The 19,557-nt window shown below is 51.1% G+C and overlaps 6 protein-coding genes across 7 annotated transcripts; 2 read left to right on the plus strand and 4 right to left on the minus strand.

The window, feature by feature from the left end:
- Positions 1-15: 15 nt before the first annotated feature.
- Positions 16-5,897, minus strand: PV09_05314 (uncharacterized protein). Its single transcript, XM_016358804.1, has 4 exons — positions 5,368-5,897; positions 4,940-5,180; positions 1,618-4,822; positions 16-1,563 (listed from the first exon to the last, which is right to left on the minus strand). Exons 1-4 carry the CDS (start codon positions 5,465-5,467, stop codon positions 382-384), a joined length of 4,728 nt encoding a protein of 1,575 aa, XP_016213423.1. The 5' UTR covers positions 5,468-5,897; the 3' UTR covers positions 16-381.
- A 168-nt stretch (positions 5,898-6,065) lies between these two features.
- Positions 6,066-8,277, plus strand: PV09_05315 (uncharacterized protein). Its single transcript, XM_016358805.1, has 2 exons — positions 6,066-6,518; positions 6,742-8,277. Exons 1-2 carry the CDS (start codon positions 6,292-6,294, stop codon positions 8,057-8,059), a joined length of 1,545 nt encoding a protein of 514 aa, XP_016213424.1. The 5' UTR covers positions 6,066-6,291; the 3' UTR covers positions 8,060-8,277.
- On the minus strand, positions 8,089-9,360 carry PV09_05316 (uncharacterized protein; the record flags this gene model as incomplete). Its single annotated transcript, XM_016358806.1, has 1 exon — positions 8,089-9,360. A coding segment is annotated over one exon (757 nt), but the record flags the coding sequence as incomplete, so codon positions are not given.
- Positions 9,361-9,844: 484 nt separating this feature from the next.
- Positions 9,845-11,426, minus strand: PV09_05317 (uncharacterized protein). The gene is made up of 3 exons (XM_016358807.1): positions 11,165-11,426; positions 10,559-11,110; positions 9,845-10,498 (listed from the first exon to the last, which is right to left on the minus strand). Exons 1-3 carry the CDS (start codon positions 11,298-11,300, stop codon positions 9,957-9,959), a joined length of 1,230 nt encoding a protein of 409 aa, XP_016213426.1. The 5' UTR covers positions 11,301-11,426; the 3' UTR covers positions 9,845-9,956.
- Positions 11,427-11,571: 145 nt separating this feature from the next.
- Positions 11,572-14,149, plus strand: PV09_05318 (uncharacterized protein). The gene has a single exon (XM_016358808.1). It carries the CDS (start codon positions 11,589-11,591, stop codon positions 13,281-13,283), a length of 1,695 nt encoding a protein of 564 aa, XP_016213427.1. The 5' UTR covers positions 11,572-11,588; the 3' UTR covers positions 13,284-14,149.
- Positions 14,150-15,167: 1,018 nt separating this feature from the next.
- Positions 15,168-19,016, minus strand: PV09_05319. 2 transcript variants are annotated; one of them, XM_016358810.1, is made up of 2 exons: positions 18,778-19,016; positions 15,168-18,510 (listed from the first exon to the last, which is right to left on the minus strand). In XM_016358810.1, the coding sequence occupies exon 2, from the start codon at positions 18,403-18,405 to the stop codon at positions 15,424-15,426; it is 2,982 nt and encodes a 993-aa protein (XP_016213429.1). In that variant the 5' UTR covers positions 18,406-18,510; positions 18,778-19,016; the 3' UTR covers positions 15,168-15,423. The 2 variants fall into 2 exon arrangements, with proteins under 2 accessions (XP_016213429.1, XP_016213428.1); XM_016358809.1 differs by having other exon boundaries at positions 18,592-19,016.
- Positions 19,017-19,557: the final 541 nt, after the last annotated feature.

Below are 19,557 nucleotides of genomic sequence, written 5' to 3' on the forward strand. Positions count from 1 at the left end.
CCAACATTCGGACGTGTCGCGTGCTGTGGCAAAGCCGCGGGGCAACAGAAGCTACCATTGTCTATTTACGTCAAAAATAAAAAGGACTCCTCTTGTTTTCTCTGGCCTCTTGATGTCGTGAGTCCTCCCCGTCCGGAAGAATCGAAGATACAGCACCAGACCCAATGCATTAAGTACATACAAATGCAAGCCCTTGATCGTCCCCGACTTCTTCTGGCTACCTACTTTCTACAAAACAGACGTCTCGGGTAATGATGGGGAACATGATTAGAATATAAACATAAGATATACGTTTTCTGTACTGCGTCGTTCCTTCATGTTATGTTGGTGACTCGTGTACCCGCCAGGAGTCATGTGTCGTGCCATCCTAGCTTGGATCTGTCAGAGTCTCGACTGCTGACTTCGTCCTAGACTAGCGGCTGCAGCCGCACTCGCCAGATCCGGCTTGCCGCTCACGCTTCTGCCTTGACTGATGCCTCCTTGAGCCACCCTGGGCAATCCACTTGCACTTGGCCCAAGCCCTGTGGTTCCTGTCACCGTTCTCTTCTCTACACTGCCCTTCGCTCCCGTTGTGCTCTGCCCTGCGGTAAATGTGGAATGTCTGCGTCCTGTCCCACCCTTCACGGGCGACGTGGAAGGCGCCGGAACGCCAGCGCCGTTCCTGTAGCTTGTCGCGGGAGGTTCAGGAAGAGGGCGTGCACCGCCGCCCTCTTGTTGCGCCTTGCTACGAGGCGTCTGATGGACGGTATTGAACCGTTTCACTGGACTACTGGTTGCCGTCGGTCCAGTGCCTTGAGCAACTCTCGTTCGTGCTGGAGCTGTGCGTTTGACGCCTGTAATGAACTCGTGCTGCATAGCTTCGTCTGGCTTCAGCCTCCTGTCCGGATCCCAACGCAGACATCGTTGAATGAAGTCCAAAAAGGCCTCGTCGTCGCACTTTAACACTTGTTGAAGCGTCTTTGAACTCGGTCTCCTCCGCCGTCCTTTTGAGCTAACGGTAACGCGCGGTTTTCCCATGGAATCAAAGAACAGCTTCTTTCTCGAGCTCTTCTCTATCAGGTGTTTCTCGGGAGGACCAAATATCTCCATGATACAAGCCAATTGCTCTTGCTCGTTCTCGCCAGGAAATATCGGATATCCAGTTAGAAGCTCAGCAAGTATGCACCCTAGAGACCACATGTCGATTGGAATTCCGTAGCTCATTCCCAGAATAACCTCAGGCGATCGATAGAATCGCGATTGGATATATGTGTATACTTTCTCATGCTCAAAGCATGAAGAGCCAAAATCAATCACCTTGATCTCAGAGTGCATCGGGTGCGCCAGAAGGATGTTTTCCGGTTTTAAATCACAGTGAATGACGCGTTTTGATTTGAGCAAACAGAGAGAGCTCAGCATCTGTTTTGTAAAGCGACGAATAAGGGGAAGTGGGAAACCCTTGAATTCGTACGCCTTGATAAACTCGTACAAATTCATGCCAAGCAATTCTGTCGAGATACACAGATGGCCTCGGAAGTAGAAGCTCTGCGTAAAATTGATCATGCTATGCTTGTTGTCGGGGTCCTAGAATTTATTCTTAGCACTTATGTTGACACTGTCTCATACTCTTGAACCTACCCATTCGCGTAATTTCTGCAAAATATTGACCTCGACCAAGGCTTGCTGGTGAAATCGCTTCTTATTCCTGATTATCTTGATGGCAACGAGCATGCCAGTTTTGTGATCAATGCACCGCACAACTTGCCCAAAACTTCCCTTGCCGAGCATATCCACGACCTCATATCGGTATGCCAGATGATCACCCAGCACTATGTTGTAGTCGCCCCGGTCATCATCATAGCCGAAATTATTTGTTGCGTGGTTGAGATCGCCCACATGTTTACGCGCGTTCTTCGTTCCATAAAAGTACACCTCTTTATAGTCGATGATCTCGCCGCGTTCAAAGATGTTAAGATCCCAGCATTGAGTAGCCTGTTGCGCGGTGAGCTTTTCTCGTGGTACGGCCCTCCTTCGAAGCTCATCGAGTTCTCGCGCCGCTTGTTCGAAATCCTTACGCTTCGAGCCCATTTTTTCCATAATTCTATCGGCAGCCAGGTCGTCTTTATCTAAGTTCGTATCTAGATGTCTTGCCTTGAGCGTTCCAAGTGAGCTCTTAGTACCTAGTATGCGCTGCATTGGCGTAAGTACGGACGATGATGTCGATCTCGATGCCATGCGTCGCTGTTCATTGTATGTAGATGGCGGGTCATTTGAGAGCGTTGGTTTGAGATCAGGAATACTACTGAACGCCTCGGACAAGCTGGCATCTTTGATCGACGCACTACCGCTAGCCTTTCTGCCAAAACGTTCAAAAGAAGGTCGTGACGACGATTCTGTAATTGTGGGACTAAAGTTACCATTCCAGCCCGAAGAAGCAGGTAACTTCGGAGGAGGCATGTCCTTTTGACTTTGTTTAGAAGCTCTCTTGGCCTCCTCCTTTGCTTCTTTCTCCGCCTTTTCAGCTTCTGCCTTTTCAGCTTTCGCACGCTGTGAGGCTTTTGATGAGCTACGCTTCCAGCTCAAGCTCAACTTGCGTCGCAAGTTCGATGATGTTGAGGCTGGTGTGCTTGGTTCGTCAGAAGTTGATGTTCTCGCCGATGGCGCCTCCTTCTTAATAAGCAGTGTCTGCGGTTTAGGACTTGCAACCGCTGTGTTGGCATCAGTTGGCTTGTTGCTGTCCAATTGCTGAGGATGCATCTCCTGCTCGGACGTGTTGCCCAGGGGGCCAAAATCGCCTGCCGGCTTTGGCAGTGACGAAGATGCGAATGGCGTGCGCGCATTATTTCGAGGAAAAGGACTTGGAATGGCAACCGGCGTGGTCGGTGAAAGGCCGAGTGATCGAGATGCTGAATGGTCGACCAAGTGGATCGAACTAGCACTGCGCTTGAACAAGTCATAGGCATCATCCTCATACTCCTGACCGTTCTTTGTGAAGAATGTCGCCTTAGAGGCGGTCATTGGTGTACTTGGAGTTTTGGTGTAATTTCTCTTTGGAGGTGGAGTCGCATGTTGTCTCTCGTCTGTGTCGAGATTTGTTCCATGAAAATTGGCAATTCGTGCCGCTGTAGGCATACTCAATGGTAAGAGGTTTAGCGGAGGCAGCCTCAGTGGCTGCAGGTTCTTCTTGTTCAACGCTGCACTAGGCTGTGGCGCTTTTTCACCATGATCACCGCTGCCCACAGTCAGGCCTCTTCTATGCCGCGCGGCACTAACAGAGACTCCGCCACGATCTTGGCCGAGGGTTGTTAGCTCCGATACATCCATGCTCGGGCGGCCTCCTATTTTCGATCCAGCCCGCCCAGCATCTATCGAGAATTTCGACACACTGCCCTTCAATTCATCGCCCTCAACTTTCTGTGACTTCCGTGCTCCAAAGTACGACTCGCCATTTTGTATGTCCTTTGGCGATTCGAACGCTTTTGGGATCGCGGGTACTGGTGGCACCTCCTCTTCTTCCTGAAACCCGGCCGAGCTGTGCACATTCCTTGGTTTCGGCGTCGGTATTCTCGAACCTTGCATGATTTGACTATTTCTTGAAGAGGCGCCACCATTTGGTGCGCGTAGCGAGCTATAGCTCGAACTCGAGGAGAGAACGGGTATTTGACCTGTGAACCCACCCTTCTTTCCACTAACAAGATCTGGCGTATTTCGTGCGGATGAGGGCGTGGCAGTCTTATTTCGTAATCCTGCCAGCTGAACATGATTGCTGAGGTGCAGACCTGGGAGAGTATCCGGCTGCGGTGTTGGTGGCGCTTGGGGTACGGGTAACTTGCCCGCTGTTGATAGCCTCTTTAGTCTACGGGCATCTGTCGGACTTATCGTCCTGGCGCCCAGCCCACCGACATGAATCGACTGTCTTTTGCTTGTACTGGATGATGGAGTGTGGCTACGATGCGTTGTCGAGCGAGCCGGAGAGACTGGATTTGGTGTAGCTGATGAACCACTGACTGGTGTTGCAGATAAATGATTACTCGACTGTCCACGTGGAGGTGGCTGCAAAGATTTCGTTCGAGGGTTTCGAGGTTGCGCGAGTCGTGCCAAATCAGGCCCGGATCCAGACTGATGTCCCAAAGTCTCCCTCCTGACTCCCTTGTTCATCGATGAAGTGCGAGAAACGGAACCAGCGCCCGCTTGTGCTTCCCTAGCAGCCCTTCGCTCTTCCAGGCCCTGTGACAACAAGCCAGGTCCGACCGACTTGCGGGGCGGCCGAGCCGTTGTAGTAGGAGCAGACGTAACCGAACCTCCTGGGTTTGAGGTGATGGAACTCTGACGTCGACTCCGACCTCCGGCGGCAGGAGCTGCTGGTGGAGGCATTGCAGCTGTATCTGCCGACGAGCTTTGGTCTAGATTACGGCGTGCATTGCTAAAGCGACGGGCGAGGGACGAGCTTCGTGCTACCTTACTGGCATCACCACTAGTCGAGCTGCCTCGGCCTGTACCTCTCTCCATTACCGATTGGCCAAGATTGGGCTTTCCATCCGGGAGAGTCAATTTGCTAGGCGAGTCCAGCCGCGGGCGTGACGCAGCGGTCGTGATGTCACCACCGGGTACAGGAAATTGAACCAGATCTGGATCGATTGATGCTAGGCTCGCGTGAAAGTCATCAAAGCTAACGGAGGGCAGGAAATCTTGCGATCCGGTGCTTTCTCTGCTCTGGTTACTCTCACGAAGCTTTGTGAAGGAGTATCGTGTATTGACGCCCGAACTAAGCGAGTGATCGCCTGTGGACGTCGGCAATTGTGACGTGGGAAGGCGCGCAGGAGGTGCATGGTCGCTGATCACTCTAAACGATGTGAACTCGAAATCAGCACATAAAGTCCTTGAATTTCTTGGAAGAGCCACTGCCGTGCAAGAAGGGGCTTTGAGAATGATGACACCAATCGAGTTATGCTCAACATACCTCTTTGATTCCAATGGTCGTGGGCCCAGAAGCGGTCTATTGTTTTCTCGTAACGTAGAGCGACGTCGCGCATGCATATTCATCTTAGCGGACTCGTTTTGTTGTGCAGCAGCAGGACCGCCAGCAGCAATGGCATCTCTTGGCCGTTGGAAGGGAAGAGACATCCCTGACTTGCGTAAGGGGTCATCGTTTTCTGCGTTGGCTGCGCGCTGGAGGCGCTTCCGGGGAGCACGCCCTTCAGCTGTTGCACGTGTTAGAATTACCCTGGATGCAGCATGTTTGTGACCGTGTTGCACAGTGCTACGGTACGCTACAGGTGTTCATGGATGTGGTGTTGTTGGGATACATGGGTAGGGCTTGTATTGGGTGGAAATTGGGAGGGTGGCATGTCAACAATATGAGGGCAGAAGCAATGCAAAATAACATACCTCCAGACCCGGCAGACTCTTCAGTTGCGAAGCCTAGCTGCGAGGTCGAAGAGTCCATCGTGGTTGTGTCCATGGTGGGCATTCGCTGCGTGTGTATCATTGGGGTGTGGTGGCCGCATACATGAGATGTCTCAAGGCAGAGGGTGAAGAGTGCTTCTGTTTGGGGTGCCCGGGTCTGAACACCAAAAATACTTGCTCCGCAACGCTCACACGGTGCTCAAAGCAGACTAAAAGAATGCCTCGCACACACAGAGCAGCATGTACGTCGGCTGTCCTCCTTCTTGTCCCGCCTCCCTCAGATTTGACGCCTCGTGCGTGCGGTGGGTTGTGCTACGATGAGCCTGCAATCCTAACCATCTGGGCGATCGGGACTCAGGAGGTACCGAGAGAAGCAGCTGTTCGGTCGCGTTGACACCTGGCCAGGCAGGCGCTCGATATGCCGTTTGGGAGCTGTTGAGAATGGCGTGTGGTGGTGTATTTGCGGACGTGTAAGGTACATTCGAGAAAGGAGGTTCAGCAGGTTCGAGGAGCCCTGGGAGATCTTCTTTAGATTCAAGCTTGTGGCTTGAATGGAGGTTCAGGTGTTTATGGCCGGTTGGGGCCTAGCGCGGTTCGGTTGTGGAGGGAGGAGGGCCATCCCTGCAGTAGCCCCAAATGACCATGCTCGCTCGCTCTTTCTCTTTGATTTCTCGCCTTCCGCCACGATCGTGCCTGCGTCACAGGAGCAATGTGTTCCTTCCTTATTGTTGTTTGCCAGTCCTCCCCATGAAGTGTTCGGCATCGTCGACCCTGCAGTTCTCTCTCTTATTGACAGGTCTCGCACATCCAGTTCGGCGCTACCTCTGGTCCGGTCTGCGTGAACGAAGGCTTTCGTCATAGCGCGAGGTAAAGCAACCACACATCAACGTCGGCCTTTGTCGTATCATGGACGAGAATCGGCCCACAAGCGAAGAACGAGATGATGGCATGCCCATTATTCGCGTTACGAGCCACGACGGGGCAGCCAGGACGCCGTCTCCCGGGAAGAGTACCCATATCCGCTCCAAATCCCAGGATATGCTTTCACGTGGGGCTAGCAAAGTGCTCGATAAGATCGACAACAGGAAGACAGAGCGCTCGTCTTCGTCCATGCAAGATCGATTGTTGAACTTGTATGTTATGAATTCCTTTGAAGATAAGACGAACACATCTGGAGAGCAAGCTGGCGAAACATGCTTTGTCCTCTGCGCTATTGAATCAGAGCAAACTGCTGTGCGGATGCTTCAAGTGCTTCATGAGCGCAAGATGCAGCAGATACACCTCACCTGCCCTCTTCAGAACTTTGCAGGACAGGAGCGAATTTTCGTCGACTTTCTGCTAACTTATGACGGACAGACTGTTGTCGCAAGTCATACCAGCCGATGGCGCTGTGGATACGGAGAAGTCTAATACCAAGCGTCCTCGAACGTACGCCGAAAAACCGAATTTCAGCGTGGGAACAATGTCTTACAACTTTCGGCGCTTCAACGCTCGTATAGGCCCAGTATTCGTTTTCCAAAATCGCGTGTTTCGAGTTTTGTCGTGGAGAAAGCCCTCCCACACGCTATCGTTTCTGGCAGTCTATTCATTTGTGTGCCTGGATCCGTATCTTCTCGTCGTAGTCCCCCTAGCCATTTGTCTCTTCTTCATCATGGTGCCAGCTTTCCTCGCGCGGCACCCTCCACCACCATCAACCCTTCCATCGGAGTTATATCCTTTAGGCGGACCGCCCCTTGCCCCAGCAACGCGTATCAAGCCCGCTCCCGATCTTTCCAAGGACTTCTTCCGCAATATGCGTGACCTGCAAAATAGCATGGAAGATTTTAGCAGGCTGCATGACGAGATTCTGAAGCGCCTCCTTCCGCCAACCAATTTCTCTGACGAAGCATATACGAGCGTCCTCTTCATCGTCATGTTCTTCGCTGTTCTTCTCCTTTTTGTGACTGCGCACCTGATTCCCTGGCGCTTCGTCTTTTTACTCGGCGGATGGGCGGTTATTGGCTCCAATCATCCCTTTGTTCAGGATCTGCTCGAGCAAAAGGCGAGCCCAGAAACCATTGCCCAGCAACAGAGCGAAGTTCAGTCCCAATTGCATGCTTTTGCCGAAGCAGACATCATACTCGATCCTGCGCCGGAGAAACGCGAAGTTGAGATATTTGAATTACAACACAGAAATCCGTACGACCGAGAAGCCGAGTGGGAGCCATGGGTCTTCACACCGCATCCTTATGATCCCATGAGTCCAGCCATGATTGCGGGAGATAGACCCAAAGGTACCCGGTTTTTTGAGGACGTAGTCCCACCTCGAGGGTGGAAATTCGCAGACAAAAAATGGACTCTCGACTTGTTGAGCAGAGAGTGGGTTGAGGAACGGTGTATTACAGGTGTCGAGGTTGAAGTTGAAGGGGAAAGGTGGGTCAGTGATTTAGCGTATGAGTTTGAGGACGATGAGGACGATCTAGACAGTCTGGCGGAGAGTCATAAGAGTAAGAAAATGAAGAATAAGGAGATTGGCAAGGAAAAGGAGAAAAAGAAAGCGATTGTGACGTGGGAGGAGGGACACGGACGACACAAGTTGGGCGAGTGGAGGAGAAGAAGGTGGGTGAGACTAGTGCAGAGGGTGGCCATTGATGCTGGAAAGGATGACGGCATAACAGTGGTGTCTAATGAATAAATGAATGAGGTTCTAATACGGAAATAATGGTTTGAAACGCAGGATCAGAAAGTCTAGTGCATTTCCAGTAGAGCTGTTGGTTTCCATGAAGGAGTTGATGCATTGTCGCGCTCATTCTCACACCTTCGATGGCTCGTCAAGATGGATGCTGATGAATGATAGATTGGTCCTTGCCACCTTTTATTCACGAGCAATCAACTCGTTTCTCTAACCATGCCATTATTGAACTAAGTGCTCATCTGGACTTCCCTTTGTGCAACCAATGACAGACACTCTAAACGGATTTACATTCGGCTTCTCCAAGCCACCACCATTTATCCGTCTTTAAAGTAGCAGCCAGGCGACATCGTGCAAATCTAATCCTTAATTCGTCCACTCACCAGCACTCTATCAGATGCTCGCAAATTCTGAGCGTTACCCTCAAATCTCATCTCGATCTTAATTCGCGTTCATGGCAACTTCCTGTTCAACCAGCCGTACACAACGTTATTTGGCAGTCCAAAAGTAGACATATCTTGCCTAGAAGGCTCATCACATTATAATATCACATTGATGCCTGCAATGCTGTCGAAGGGTCGCCTTGGACATGTTTCCTCGTGAAGTGAACAATCTTAGCCACATCCTCAGCCGCCTTAGGAATATCGTGGCCACCGGGATGAATCAGAGACTCGGGGTCTTTGCACACCGTCATCAAAGCCTCACTTCGTTCTCGACGGACCAAAGGGTCCTGCTTGCCAAAGACATGAAGCGTCGGCATATCTATTACTGACTCATAGAGGCCGTCGTACTGAGGAAATCTGGCCCTAAACCCAGAAAATATAACGCCAGCCTGTGGCGGGGGTGCCGCATGAGCCGGTATGTGCTTTCGCAGGAAGTTACTGGCAAGCTTGGGCTGGAGAAGAGAGCACAGCATCCCGGTGAAGCACGCTCCTTGACTGAATCCCCAGATTGCGTGAACAGGCCCGTGTTCCTGCAAAAACCTTCCGAGATATTCGAGTGACTCTTCCAGTCCGATAAAGCCTCCTGTGGTCTTCGACTTCCAGTCTCCGTCACGCGCGAACCACCATGCCCTGTGGCCAGCGGGGCCTGAAGACAAGACAAGATTTGACCATGCTTGGTTTCCGGGGTTCGACATGTCCATCTGTTCCTTTATGTCGACCTGGTGCGGCCCGTCCGGGAACAAAAAGTCATACTCTGGCAACTGTGACGTAATTCGCCGTAGTTGCTGAGCGTGCACAGCTCCATTTGATGTGAAACCATGCAGACAAAGTATTCTTAGCTTGCTCATTGTGTAATGCATGTGTTGGAATGATTCTAAGCTCGAACTGATCGGAAGAAATGGGACTGCAAGTTATGCCGAGGTCCAGGGTCTACTCAGATCACTACGCTGGCAGGCATTGCCCAGCAGGAATCGTGGTCGATATCAAAATTACTGCTACTTTAATGTAAATTAGGCAGAATTCTCTCATTATGGAGGACATAACAACGTCATTCATTGACACGCACTTTGGTATCGCATCCCTGGTGGGGGAGTCAACTCCTAGCTCATTATATTTCACAACTTATATGAGCGACAACTGACAATGAGCTTAGGGTGAAGCACTAAGAGGCTCGACTTTCAGCATCTGAAATATTTCCATGACTGATCTTGACTTGTCTTTCTTCCAAACTTGAAAAGCACGCTAGAATGTCAAGGGTAAGAAGAGCGAAGATGCGAAAGCATTTTATACGGTGTGAAGATGATCTGGTTGCAAAGAAGACTGTCGAACTGTGGAGTTCCAGCAACAGAGAACAACATGGGAGATATGAATATTCGTGCAATGTTGGCCTATATACTAAATCAAATCATCGATTGCAAAACTCCTGCCCAATGCTAAGTTACAACCAGCGCATAATGTCATACAAACTTCTCCCCTCCTCGGCCGTGCCCCAAAAATCCTAGTCGCTCTCTACCTTTCTTTACGAGCCACGTTTCGACCGCCCAATCGCTGAATGTAAAGCACCAGCTGCCAGCCACAAGCACGCCGCTGACCACGTTTACCAACCTAGCTAGAAATGACATAAAGCTTCCCCTTTCCTCACTCACAAGCAACAGGATCGGCTCAATGTCGTACTTGAAAAACACGCCTGGAACATTCATTTCGTTTACAGCGTGTGATTGTTCCGTGACAGCATATTGATTCGTCCAAATGGTGTCGCGGTTCCACATACTGGTTGCCGGTGTGTAGGAGTTCGATGACGGGTCAACGATATGTTCCGGAGGAGAGAGCGTCAATGTCGAAGGATTGGTGGTATATATAGTGGGTACAATAGAAGTGTAGTATTGGAACTTGTAAAAATTCTTGTCTGTGGTGGTCCGGGTTTTTGAAAGCGGATTGGTAAGGAGGGGGTAGTGAGGACCAAAAGATAGGTGGTTTATGATGTGAGAGAAGTTGAATTCTGCGCATCCATGTTAGTGGTTCCATAAGGGGAAGCAAGGTAGTTCTGGATATTACGAACGATCATGAGACAGGTGCATGCCGAACTCCATGTATCCATGTCCTCGTGCCGTGATGTGGAAGTCACCCTGCACTTTGTTGCCCTCAATTGATCCATAAATTCTACACGCGTTGTCCGTCCCTATCACCTTCGGCGTCTTCTTGAACTTCTTCCTGCTATTTGCAGCCCCGAGGTAATCATGCACATCTTCGTCTGCTCCAGCACCATACGCATCATCATCAATTGTATTCTTCAGGCGATCCCCTGCGATCTTATCCCACTGGCGCCACGTTGTCGGATCCAGTTGAAGCATATCTGCTGCCAGAATGCGATCTCCAGCCGCATCCTGTATGTTGACGTGGATATCAGGGCAACGCATAGCCACGATCATATCTAGATTGATTTGTAGTTGGTGAGAGATGCCTTTTTCCACTGTAAAAGAATGGGTTACATTGCCTGCAAAATATCGTCTTGTTTCACTTATAAGAAGGGATATTGTGGCAACTATCAAGAGCAGAGTCCACGCAGAACCTGTATGTGAACCTTTGACGGTAAAACTTGGCTTAACCTTTGCTGTGAGCCATGTTAGACTTCTAGATATGGAGTATATGCCTATAAGTTACGTACGAAAAGCATCAAAAGATCGCATTGATACACCTTTAGGCTCTGCAAAGTTGTCCTCGTCGAGGTTGTGATTTGCCCATCCATTTGTATTCATCTGCTGGGTGTATCCCCCGTTCGGTAGTGCATACGAACCGTCCATTATAGAAGCCCGCAAACGCTACGACCCAACCTATCAGATCGCAGAGCAAAAACGGTAGAAAGGATGGATTACAGCGCGGTATAAGCAAAAAAAGTTTTTTGTGGCATTGTACATGAGAGTTTCGAGTTGTCGCATGTGTAATGAGGCCACATTCACCAACTTCGTCGTAGCCAGGGATCTGCTGATTAGATCAACGCTAACGATCTTATCTCTTGGTAAGGCGACTGATGCATTTCTCTCGTCCTTGGATTTGCCTCGCTTCAGACTTCTCTCATTTGGAGTGAAGACATGGGTAAAGGAACGGACAAATTATACATTACCCATTCTGAATGGGCGTCCGAAGATGCCTACAGCGCCAGTGCTGGCGCAGGCGTGGGCAAGCAGAAGGTGGATGGAGCATCCTTCAAGCGACTTCCATACAACTACTGCGCGCTGTCGCTACAGCCATTCAAGCACCCGGTGTGCACTACGAAAGGCACGATTTTCGATCTCACACATATTGTACCCTGGTTAAAGAAGCATGGCACAAATCCCATTAATGGAGAACCGATGCGGAGCGCTGATCTGATCAAACTGAACTTCACGAAGAACGACGACGACGAGTATGTCGATCCTGTTACGTATAAAGTCTTCACAGACAATACCCATATTGTTGCGCTAAAAAATACGGGCAACGTCTTTTCGTGGGATACGGTGGAACGGCTCAACATTAAGGCCAAAAATTGGAAGGATCTCGTCACGGACGAAGACTTCACGAGAGCGGACATCATCACAATACAGGACCCGCAGAATATTGAGTCACGAGATTTGAGTTCATTCAAATACCTTAAAGATGGGGTCAGCACTCTGACTCCAGAACAAGAGGCAGAACGCGCAGATCCAGCCGCGAATATCAATTCCAACACTCTAGGCAACGCTGCTAAGATCATCAAGGCAAAGGAAGCCGTTGCGCGTGCACGTCTAGAGCGCGAAAAGGTCGCAGAATCAAAGGCATCAGCGAATGAAAAAGCCCGTGAGGGACGGAAGGCTGACAGCTCTTCTGCGACTGGAGCTCAGCGGCAGAAGAAAGCAGTGCCATATAACGCAGCGCAATACACAAGCGGGCGTACGGCGGCGTCTTTCACATCTACGGGTCTCACGCCCGAAACATCGGGTGAACGCGCCCTACTCACTGATGAGGAATACATGCTCAAACCTCGCAGAGTGAAACACATTGGGTACGCGCGTATTTCAACAAACCATGGGGATCTCAACATAGAGCTGTATCCCGAGTTTGCTCCAAAAGCTGTTTGGAACTTCATATCGCTTGCCAAGAAAGGTTACTACCGTAACTTAGTGTTTCATCGCAACATCAAGAACTTCATGATCCAAGGCGGTGACCCAACTGGTAGCGGTAAAGGCGGGCAGAGTATTTGGGGCAAGAATTTTGAAGATGAGCTAGAGGGACCGAGAAGGCATGACAAGAGGGGTGTGATCAGCATGGCGAATAAAGGCAAGAACACAAATTCCAGTCAGTTTTTCATCACGTACAGGCCCGCCAAGCATCTTGACCTGAAACACACAGTCTTTGGGCAGGTAGTTGGCGGGATGGATGTTCTGGCGAAGTTGGAAGCTGTGGAAGTCGATGCGAAAGATCGCCCGAAGGAGGACATTCAGCTAAAGGACGTGGTGGTGTTCGTCGATCCGTTTGAAGAATTCACAAAAGAACGACTAGAAAAGGAGGAGAAGGAGAAGATGGAGGAGGAGATCAAAAGGGCTGGAGGAACGGACGATGACCGAATGACGTGGACGGGCAAGCGACTTCGAGAGGATGGCAAGCTCGAGAAGGGAGGTGCAGACAGTGTTGGCAAATATCTCCAAGCGGCATTAATGCAGAACTCGCAAATTCAGGCAGCCAAAACAACAGAAGACACATACGAGGACATGATGCCGTCAAAGAAGAAGTCGAAGACGAAAGGATTTGGTAATTTCGATAACTGGTAACAAATCCTTGAGAAGCGCGGACCGAACTAGTCGTCCATTTCATCTTACCTAGGGTGAAAACTCAACATCTTCGAAATGGCCCCAAAAGTAAAGACCGCCACGGATCATCCTATATAATTTGTTCTACCAGGGGTAGGATCGAACCGATCCAAGCAACAAGGGTTATTTATCTAAAGAGCTAACAAAAGCACTACTGATTTATTGCTCTCTTTCACGAAGAGTTTGATGCACATTGGTGCAACCTAAAAAGAGGGCACGCCCAATTCTTTCTAGTCAAAGTACATGGCAGACAGTGCGTTCCACAGCAGAGAAAGCAGAAAGCGAGGCCTCATTGCTGTGTCATGACTGATACAAACGCGCCTTGGATCCCTTCCGCAGCCTCCATGAGGCGAAGCCAATTTTCTTTGCAAGTCGAGATCTAGATCGATGCGTCCAATGTCAACGCTTTCTTTGAAGTCTTTCAGCCAGCGTTCGACGCCAAATCCAAAGAAAAAGAACTGCTCTATTTTGAGGTGTTCCAAGACCCGGACGACCTTGGTCACATCAGCTGGGTAGAGAACGGGGCCGAAAGCCTGCCATGGTCTACCTTTGTACGTCATACGATGGAGACGACTACTATTGGGTGCTCATACGAAGTCCACTGTGCAGAATCAGCTCTCGAAGGACTGCTACAAATGGTATTTTGCGGCAACCGAGTACATGTTTGGAAACCGCGAGTGACGAAGATACTTCAACGATTTGGTGGAACTCTGGCTGTGCAGAAAGTGAGTAATTCAGCCGGTGTGGATGATTGATTGCTGAGGTGAAACTCAACATCTGTGACCTAGAGTATCTCAATACTAATGCAAGATATACGTCAACTTTCTCAAGTATTTGAACATATAATGTCGTGCAAGATACGATCGATCGTTTCCATGTTCCAAGGCTGTTCTGTCTCGGGTTTCGAGAATGCGTTGTATATGTTTGCCCTGCTCCTTCTTTAAAGTTTCGACATGCGGACCGATCTCGAGTTATCTCCCGTGACACCACGATCTCACCACCTGCGTGTATATATTCCCCTCATCAGCAGTCACTCGCGTTTCAAGCTTAAGGTATCCCTCCCTCCCTCTCTCTCTCTCTCTCTCTCTCTCTCTCTTTGCAAACAGCCTTCTTCGACGGCGTAATCGGATAGTTTTGCTTCATGGAGACACGCATCCTTAAAAAAAGTCCTTCCTGTCTCCGACTAACGAAGCCACAAAGCTTTATGCTACCGTTTCTCGTTCGGGCTTCTACGGTCGAAACACACGGCGTCAGGACGCCCTCGATTTCCCCTCCCCCCCCCCCGCTCGTTGCCTTGACGAGTGCCTCAAAGATTCACAGGCGGCACGCGGCGTCTGTGACGTGAACGGCAGCCACAGACAGCTCCGCGTCGTGAAGGCAGTTTGTTCGAGAATAGAGAGAGAGAGAGAGAGAGCAGGGGAAAAAAAGCAATAAAAATAAAAGAGCGAGCCCGCGAACTGGGACGCACGTGCTCGCTTCCTTTCTAAACGTGGGAAACCAGGCAGTCGTAAAGCTTCTTGCGGCCGACGTTGCGATCGTAACGCGTGCAAAGGCGACGGAAAAGGACCCGTAGAGCAGTTGCCACGAGCGAAACCGCTCGTCGTTCTTCTACACCAGGAAAGCAATCGAGATCGGAGTCTGAACGCCGCAGCTGTGGCGGCGGTCGATCTCAGCCAGGAGGCGACATTCCACAAGTCCCAGCAACACGAACAGGTCTGATGCGGACACCATACAAACTCACCAGATAAAGGACCTGAACGTCATCGAGGACCGTGAGATTGAAAAATGTTGGACACCGCTGGAAAGCGTTTGGTACAAGCCGAGGAAGCAGTTGGCGCTGTTCAATGGAGGTGGAGAGTGTATTCGTACTACTTTCCGATCATATCATAAACCGATATATACATGGCCGCCACCAATCCGGCTTGGTATCTCATTACAGAATGTCCATTGCTGGTACGAAAAAACAACGTCAGTATGTTGGTACCAGTGGTTCACAAGTTCGTAACCATATCTAATAAAAATGTGTCTGAAAACTTTTTTGAGAAAATATCCCCTACGAAGGCTGCCCGGGAAAAAAGACGTTCTCCTAAAATGGAGAAAATTAGCTCTTTTCTTTCCCTTCCTCCAGACTGCCGTAGCCTGCATCGCTTTCTTCTTCGCTATTGTCGTCATTTGTGCAAACACCTGACAACATCTTTGACGCTTGAATGCATCGATCTACAACAATCGTCCGTGTTTTAAGGCTGAGTGCGGCGACGGCAGGTTTGCCAGATTCCTTGCCGATCCAAACGCGCATGGCATTGGCCATTCGTTCAAGGGCAGGCCTGGTCTTCAGCCTGAGCTCTGGGTCAGCAGAGAAGTGGTCTAGCACTTGATACGCTGCAGCGAATGACAAGATCGAAAAACTCGTCTCCGTAGGTCGATACATCAGCAAAGCCGAAACTGCCCTGTCGGAGAGGCCAGCAATTTCCTTGCTATCTCCAACCTTGGCCTCGACTAGGCCGAGACACTTGGCCAATCCCAGTGCTTCTGGCACATCTGATGAAGCTGGTGTGTTTGGAACGATCAGGAGTGGTGGTTGTGAGTTGAGGGAACTCTTCGAGTCGGATAAGGTAGCTACTGAAGCTGGCTTGGGCAGAGCCTTGTATGCGGCATCGACTAGATGGAGGCGATCCTTCTTGGCCAGAACAGCCTTCGCTGCGAGAGCACGCACATGAACAGCCGACATAGGCGGCGCGATCGCAGTGGCTGCGTCCACAGATTCCAAAACAGACCTGGTCTGTTTGAGCAGTGACTGCTCGAGCGCGAAGTTGGTGAGCAAGCTGGAAAACCACGCGGCTAGTGCATCGAGGGGAGATGAGATAGCAAAGTCATTGACCACGCTGTCTGTGCTCACGTCTGACTGTGTGTTCTCGGAGCTTGGACGGTTCCACGCCAGATTGTAAGCTCTTTGAACGACCGGCTTGACAAGAACAGTGTCACATTCTAGACTGAGCAATGCTTCCAGGTGCGCCGGCAGCTCCTGTCGGTCGTTTTGGTCGTCCTCCTGCCGTTGTTTCATGTTGTTCTTGATCATCTTGTTCTCAAGCCGCGCCTGATTCCAGTATCTCCTTGCCAGTTTTAGGCTCAGCTCATCGAACATGAACCAGGTTCCGTAGCCTGCCTTTGCAACTTCCCAGAGCAGGACACGGATGTGTAGAGCCTTGAGCATGAGGCGAGCCGGGGTGTCGGGTAACGTGCCCGACGCGAGCAAGGTCAGGACCAAACGGCTCATGCTGATCTCAGCGTCGCCTCCAGTAAGTTGCGCGTCAAGCGCAATGTCCCATGCCTTGACTCTGGCGGCCTCTTGCTCCTTTGTGACGTTCCAGATCAAGGCATAGCCTTGCCAACCGATAAGCTTTCGTGTGCTCAACTTGAGCGTTTTCAGAAGCAGAGCTGCAGCTTCCAGCACGAACTGATGCTGAGGCACCCACACTGTCTGAATAGCCGTCAACCATGCCTTCCGCCGGACGTCGATAGGCGACGCGATCGCAGGCACCTGGTTCAAAGACACAGCTTCTGGTTTTTTCTTGGGCCGCGTTTCGAAAGCGAGCAGAGGTAGAAGCACGTATACGACAGCACCGAAGATGAGGCAGGCCTTGAGGAGTGCTATTGCGTCAGACGCTGACGCGCCCAATGGAAATGCCTGTGGCCAAACATGACTACCAATGCTTGACAGCAGAGACACTGGAAGGGCAAAGAGTCCACGACCCTCTGGCTCTTCGCCGGATTTCTCGCGCTCCACAAAGCCCTCAAACAGCATTAGACCAGCCAGGGACCCGACCATCATCTTATTCACGAAGTTTGAGCCGCGTCCATTGACAACGGGACGGCCCGGAGCTTGTTGCTGTTGTCCTGCTGACGAGAAGACCGGATAAGACGCTGAGGACGTCACATACGGCTGCCCATGTACGGTCGATTCCCGCATTTGCCGAAGCTCTTGAGGTATTGGGATCATCCCTCGCACCGGGTTTGGCCCACTAACTCGGGATGAGACTTGTTCGAATGGATTTTGCTCATAGGATGCGCCTTCTGGCGTCGCCACGTTCCCGGAGTAGGCAAACGAGGTCATGGACATCTTTTCATACGATTCCAGCTGCTTCTTGAGCGCCGAAAGCTCGTCTTGCAGCTTCTTGTTCCGCTTCTCAAGATGTCGGATGTACTCCGTAGCTTTGGAAAGGACCGTAGCCTTGTTCAGCTTGTGCGCAGGAGCCAGGCCTTCAAGATCAACCTCTTCCTCGTCATCGTCGGCAGCGTTTGCTCGGGACATGACTCGTAGACTAGGCACGCTGTCGCGAAGAGCGGCAATTTTGTCATTCAGGTTCGTGCGGTAGCGCTTCTCAATCATGTTATGCGCAGTCTTCTTCGGCGGCCCGCCCTTCTCGCCGCTCGGTTCGTCGTCATCATCGGGTTTGCGCTTCTTCATGTTTCGCGTTCTATGGTCAGGCTCTGACGAAGACGGCGGAGAGTCGGACGAGCCTGCCCTTGCGTTGTTCGAGCTGGGACTTTGCTGCAAGCTCCCATTCGACGGCGGGGCATGCATAGGCATTGTGGTTGCGACTTGTCCACCGTGCGAGAAAGCGGAGGTGACTAAAGGTCTGCTGGGATCGTTGAGCGATTGAGACGAAGCGGTGTTGTGCCCATTGAAAGTGAAGTTCTGTTTGTCTAGGGGGGAAATCATCGATGGAGGACTTGTGAAGTCAAATCCAGGAGCGACGCTCATGGCCTGCCCGAACGCAAGGGGTGTATTCGAGGAGCCAGGCGTTGACATTGCGGCTCCAACGGCGCCTAACTTGTGGGTAGGCTGTTCGTCTATCGATCCCACTGTCCGATCATAAAGCGACGGTGCGTTGCTTGTTGTAGCGAGTTCGCCCGAAGGCTGACCATGTCCTGGCGTCCACTGCAGAAAAGAGTCCCAGCCATAATCGGCGTCCATGCCATTCTGTACGCTTTGCGCAGACAATGTCTTGTCGAAATGTATGCTGTGAGAGGATGTTGCCGGCCAGTCCCGCCCGTCTAAAAATGGATGCTCCGTCCCGTCCATACCAACCTCTTGAACCACGCGCACGTCGCCCGCGGACGGACTCAGACTCTCTCGTTGGCTCGAGCCGTTCGAGGTAAGGTCATCAACAACACTGTACGGGTCGACCTGTGAAGGCAAATTTTGTCAGCACGGTCGCATGGAAGGATCGCCACCCCACCCGGGCCTTCTGGGTTCCATCACGCTTACAGCCATAGGCTTAAGGCTGAAAGAGTCCGCCTGTTGTCTTGTCACGGCAGTCGCCGGCTTCATAGCGGAGACAGTCCCAGGGCGTAGCACAAGAGGGACGGCAAAGCACGGCTCCGTGGAGCAGCGCGAACTCGATCGCGCTGCCACAGCTTGATCTAGATAATGCAGGTTCAACAGATGCCTTACCTCTGGAAAGAATCTAGCATGCGGATCGTATCCGTGCCGACACACCTGATCATCCGACACGGCGAGCTGAGGAGAGGGCGCAAGGATCGGACCTGCATCAGAGGGGCGGGCGGTCGCAGTCACCAGAGTTGTGACAGGGCCCTTTTTTTTTGCTGCAAGAGGCAGATCCGCGGCTGTCGAAGATAGGATTGACCAATGCTGAAGGGCTGAGGGCGAGAATCGGGGATGGTGGACGAGAGGGATGGCCTGATGTTGGAACGCTTGCGTTCGGCACGTTTGTGTTCTGGAACGTGATAGGCTCACTGGCAGAGGTGCTACGAACAGCTCAACAGCTAACTTATATCAGGAACTCTTGCCACTTTGCTGAAGGTCGAAGAGAGGAACAACACACTTGGACTTGAACGAAGAGCCTTTTTGCTTATATTTCTTGCTATGAGAACCGACCCAAACGACACGCGAAAGGATCCTCAGCTGGTCGTCGTTACCAAGGCGTCGCTCAGAGTTGAGCGATTGGTTTGTTTGTCTGGCATTAGGCGAGACGGAGGCTGCCGATCGACACTCTACAGGGGCACCACGAGGCTTTTAGCGTTTCCTCTATGTTTTTGACAGCTGCAAGCGATTCGCTAACATAACGCGTCAGCTGCTTTTGAGTGGCTGGTTCTAGTGCAATGCAGCGTTTCTGTCTCTCACAGTCTCTCTCTTTGTGTCTGTCATTCTCCCTTGCTCACGGAAGCAATTTGGGGCACGAGCACGAATGAGTATATGGGGGCATAGAAGCGC

Source organism: Verruconis gallopava (genome assembly GCF_000836295.1).
Source record: "Verruconis gallopava strain CBS 43764 unplaced genomic scaffold supercont1.16, whole genome shotgun sequence".
Taxonomy (NCBI): domain Eukaryota; kingdom Fungi; phylum Ascomycota; class Dothideomycetes; order Venturiales; family Sympoventuriaceae; genus Verruconis; species Verruconis gallopava.

Coding starts and splice junctions, on each gene's coding strand:
- PV09_05314 (XM_016358804.1), bottom strand. CDS start 5,467: ATGATACACACGCAGCGAATGCCCACCATGGACACAACCACGATGGAC. Junction 5,181..5,367: donor AGAGTCTGCCGGGTCTGGAG/GTATGTTATTTT, acceptor CACGTGCAACAG/CTGAAGGGCGTGCTCCCCGG. Junction 4,823..4,939: donor CGACCATTGGAATCAAAGAG/GTATGTTGAGCA, acceptor CACATCGTTTAG/AGTGATCAGCGACCATGCAC.
- PV09_05315 (XM_016358805.1), top strand. CDS start 6,292: ATGGACGAGAATCGGCCCACAAGCGAAGAACGAGATGATGGCATGCCC. Junction 6,519..6,741: donor CAAGATCGATTGTTGAACTT/GTATGTTATGAA, acceptor TATGACGGACAG/ACTGTTGTCGCAAGTCATAC.
- PV09_05317 (XM_016358807.1), bottom strand. CDS start 11,300: ATGGACGGTTCGTATGCACTACCGAACGGGGGATACACCCAGCAGATG. Junction 11,111..11,164: donor GCGATCTTTTGATGCTTTTC/GTACGTAACTTA, acceptor CATGGCTCACAG/CAAAGGTTAAGCCAAGTTTT. Junction 10,499..10,558: donor CATGCACCTGTCTCATGATC/GTTCGTAATATC, acceptor ATGGATGCGCAG/AATTCAACTTCTCTCACATC.
- PV09_05318 (XM_016358808.1), top strand. CDS start 11,589: ATGGGTAAAGGAACGGACAAATTATACATTACCCATTCTGAATGGGCG.
- PV09_05319 (XM_016358809.1), bottom strand. CDS start 18,654: ATGAAGCCGGCGACTGCCGTGACAAGACAACAGGCGGACTCTTTCAGC. Junction 18,511..18,591: donor TCAGCCTTAAGCCTATGGCT/GTAAGCGTGATG, acceptor TTGCCTTCACAG/GTCGACCCGTACAGTGTTGT.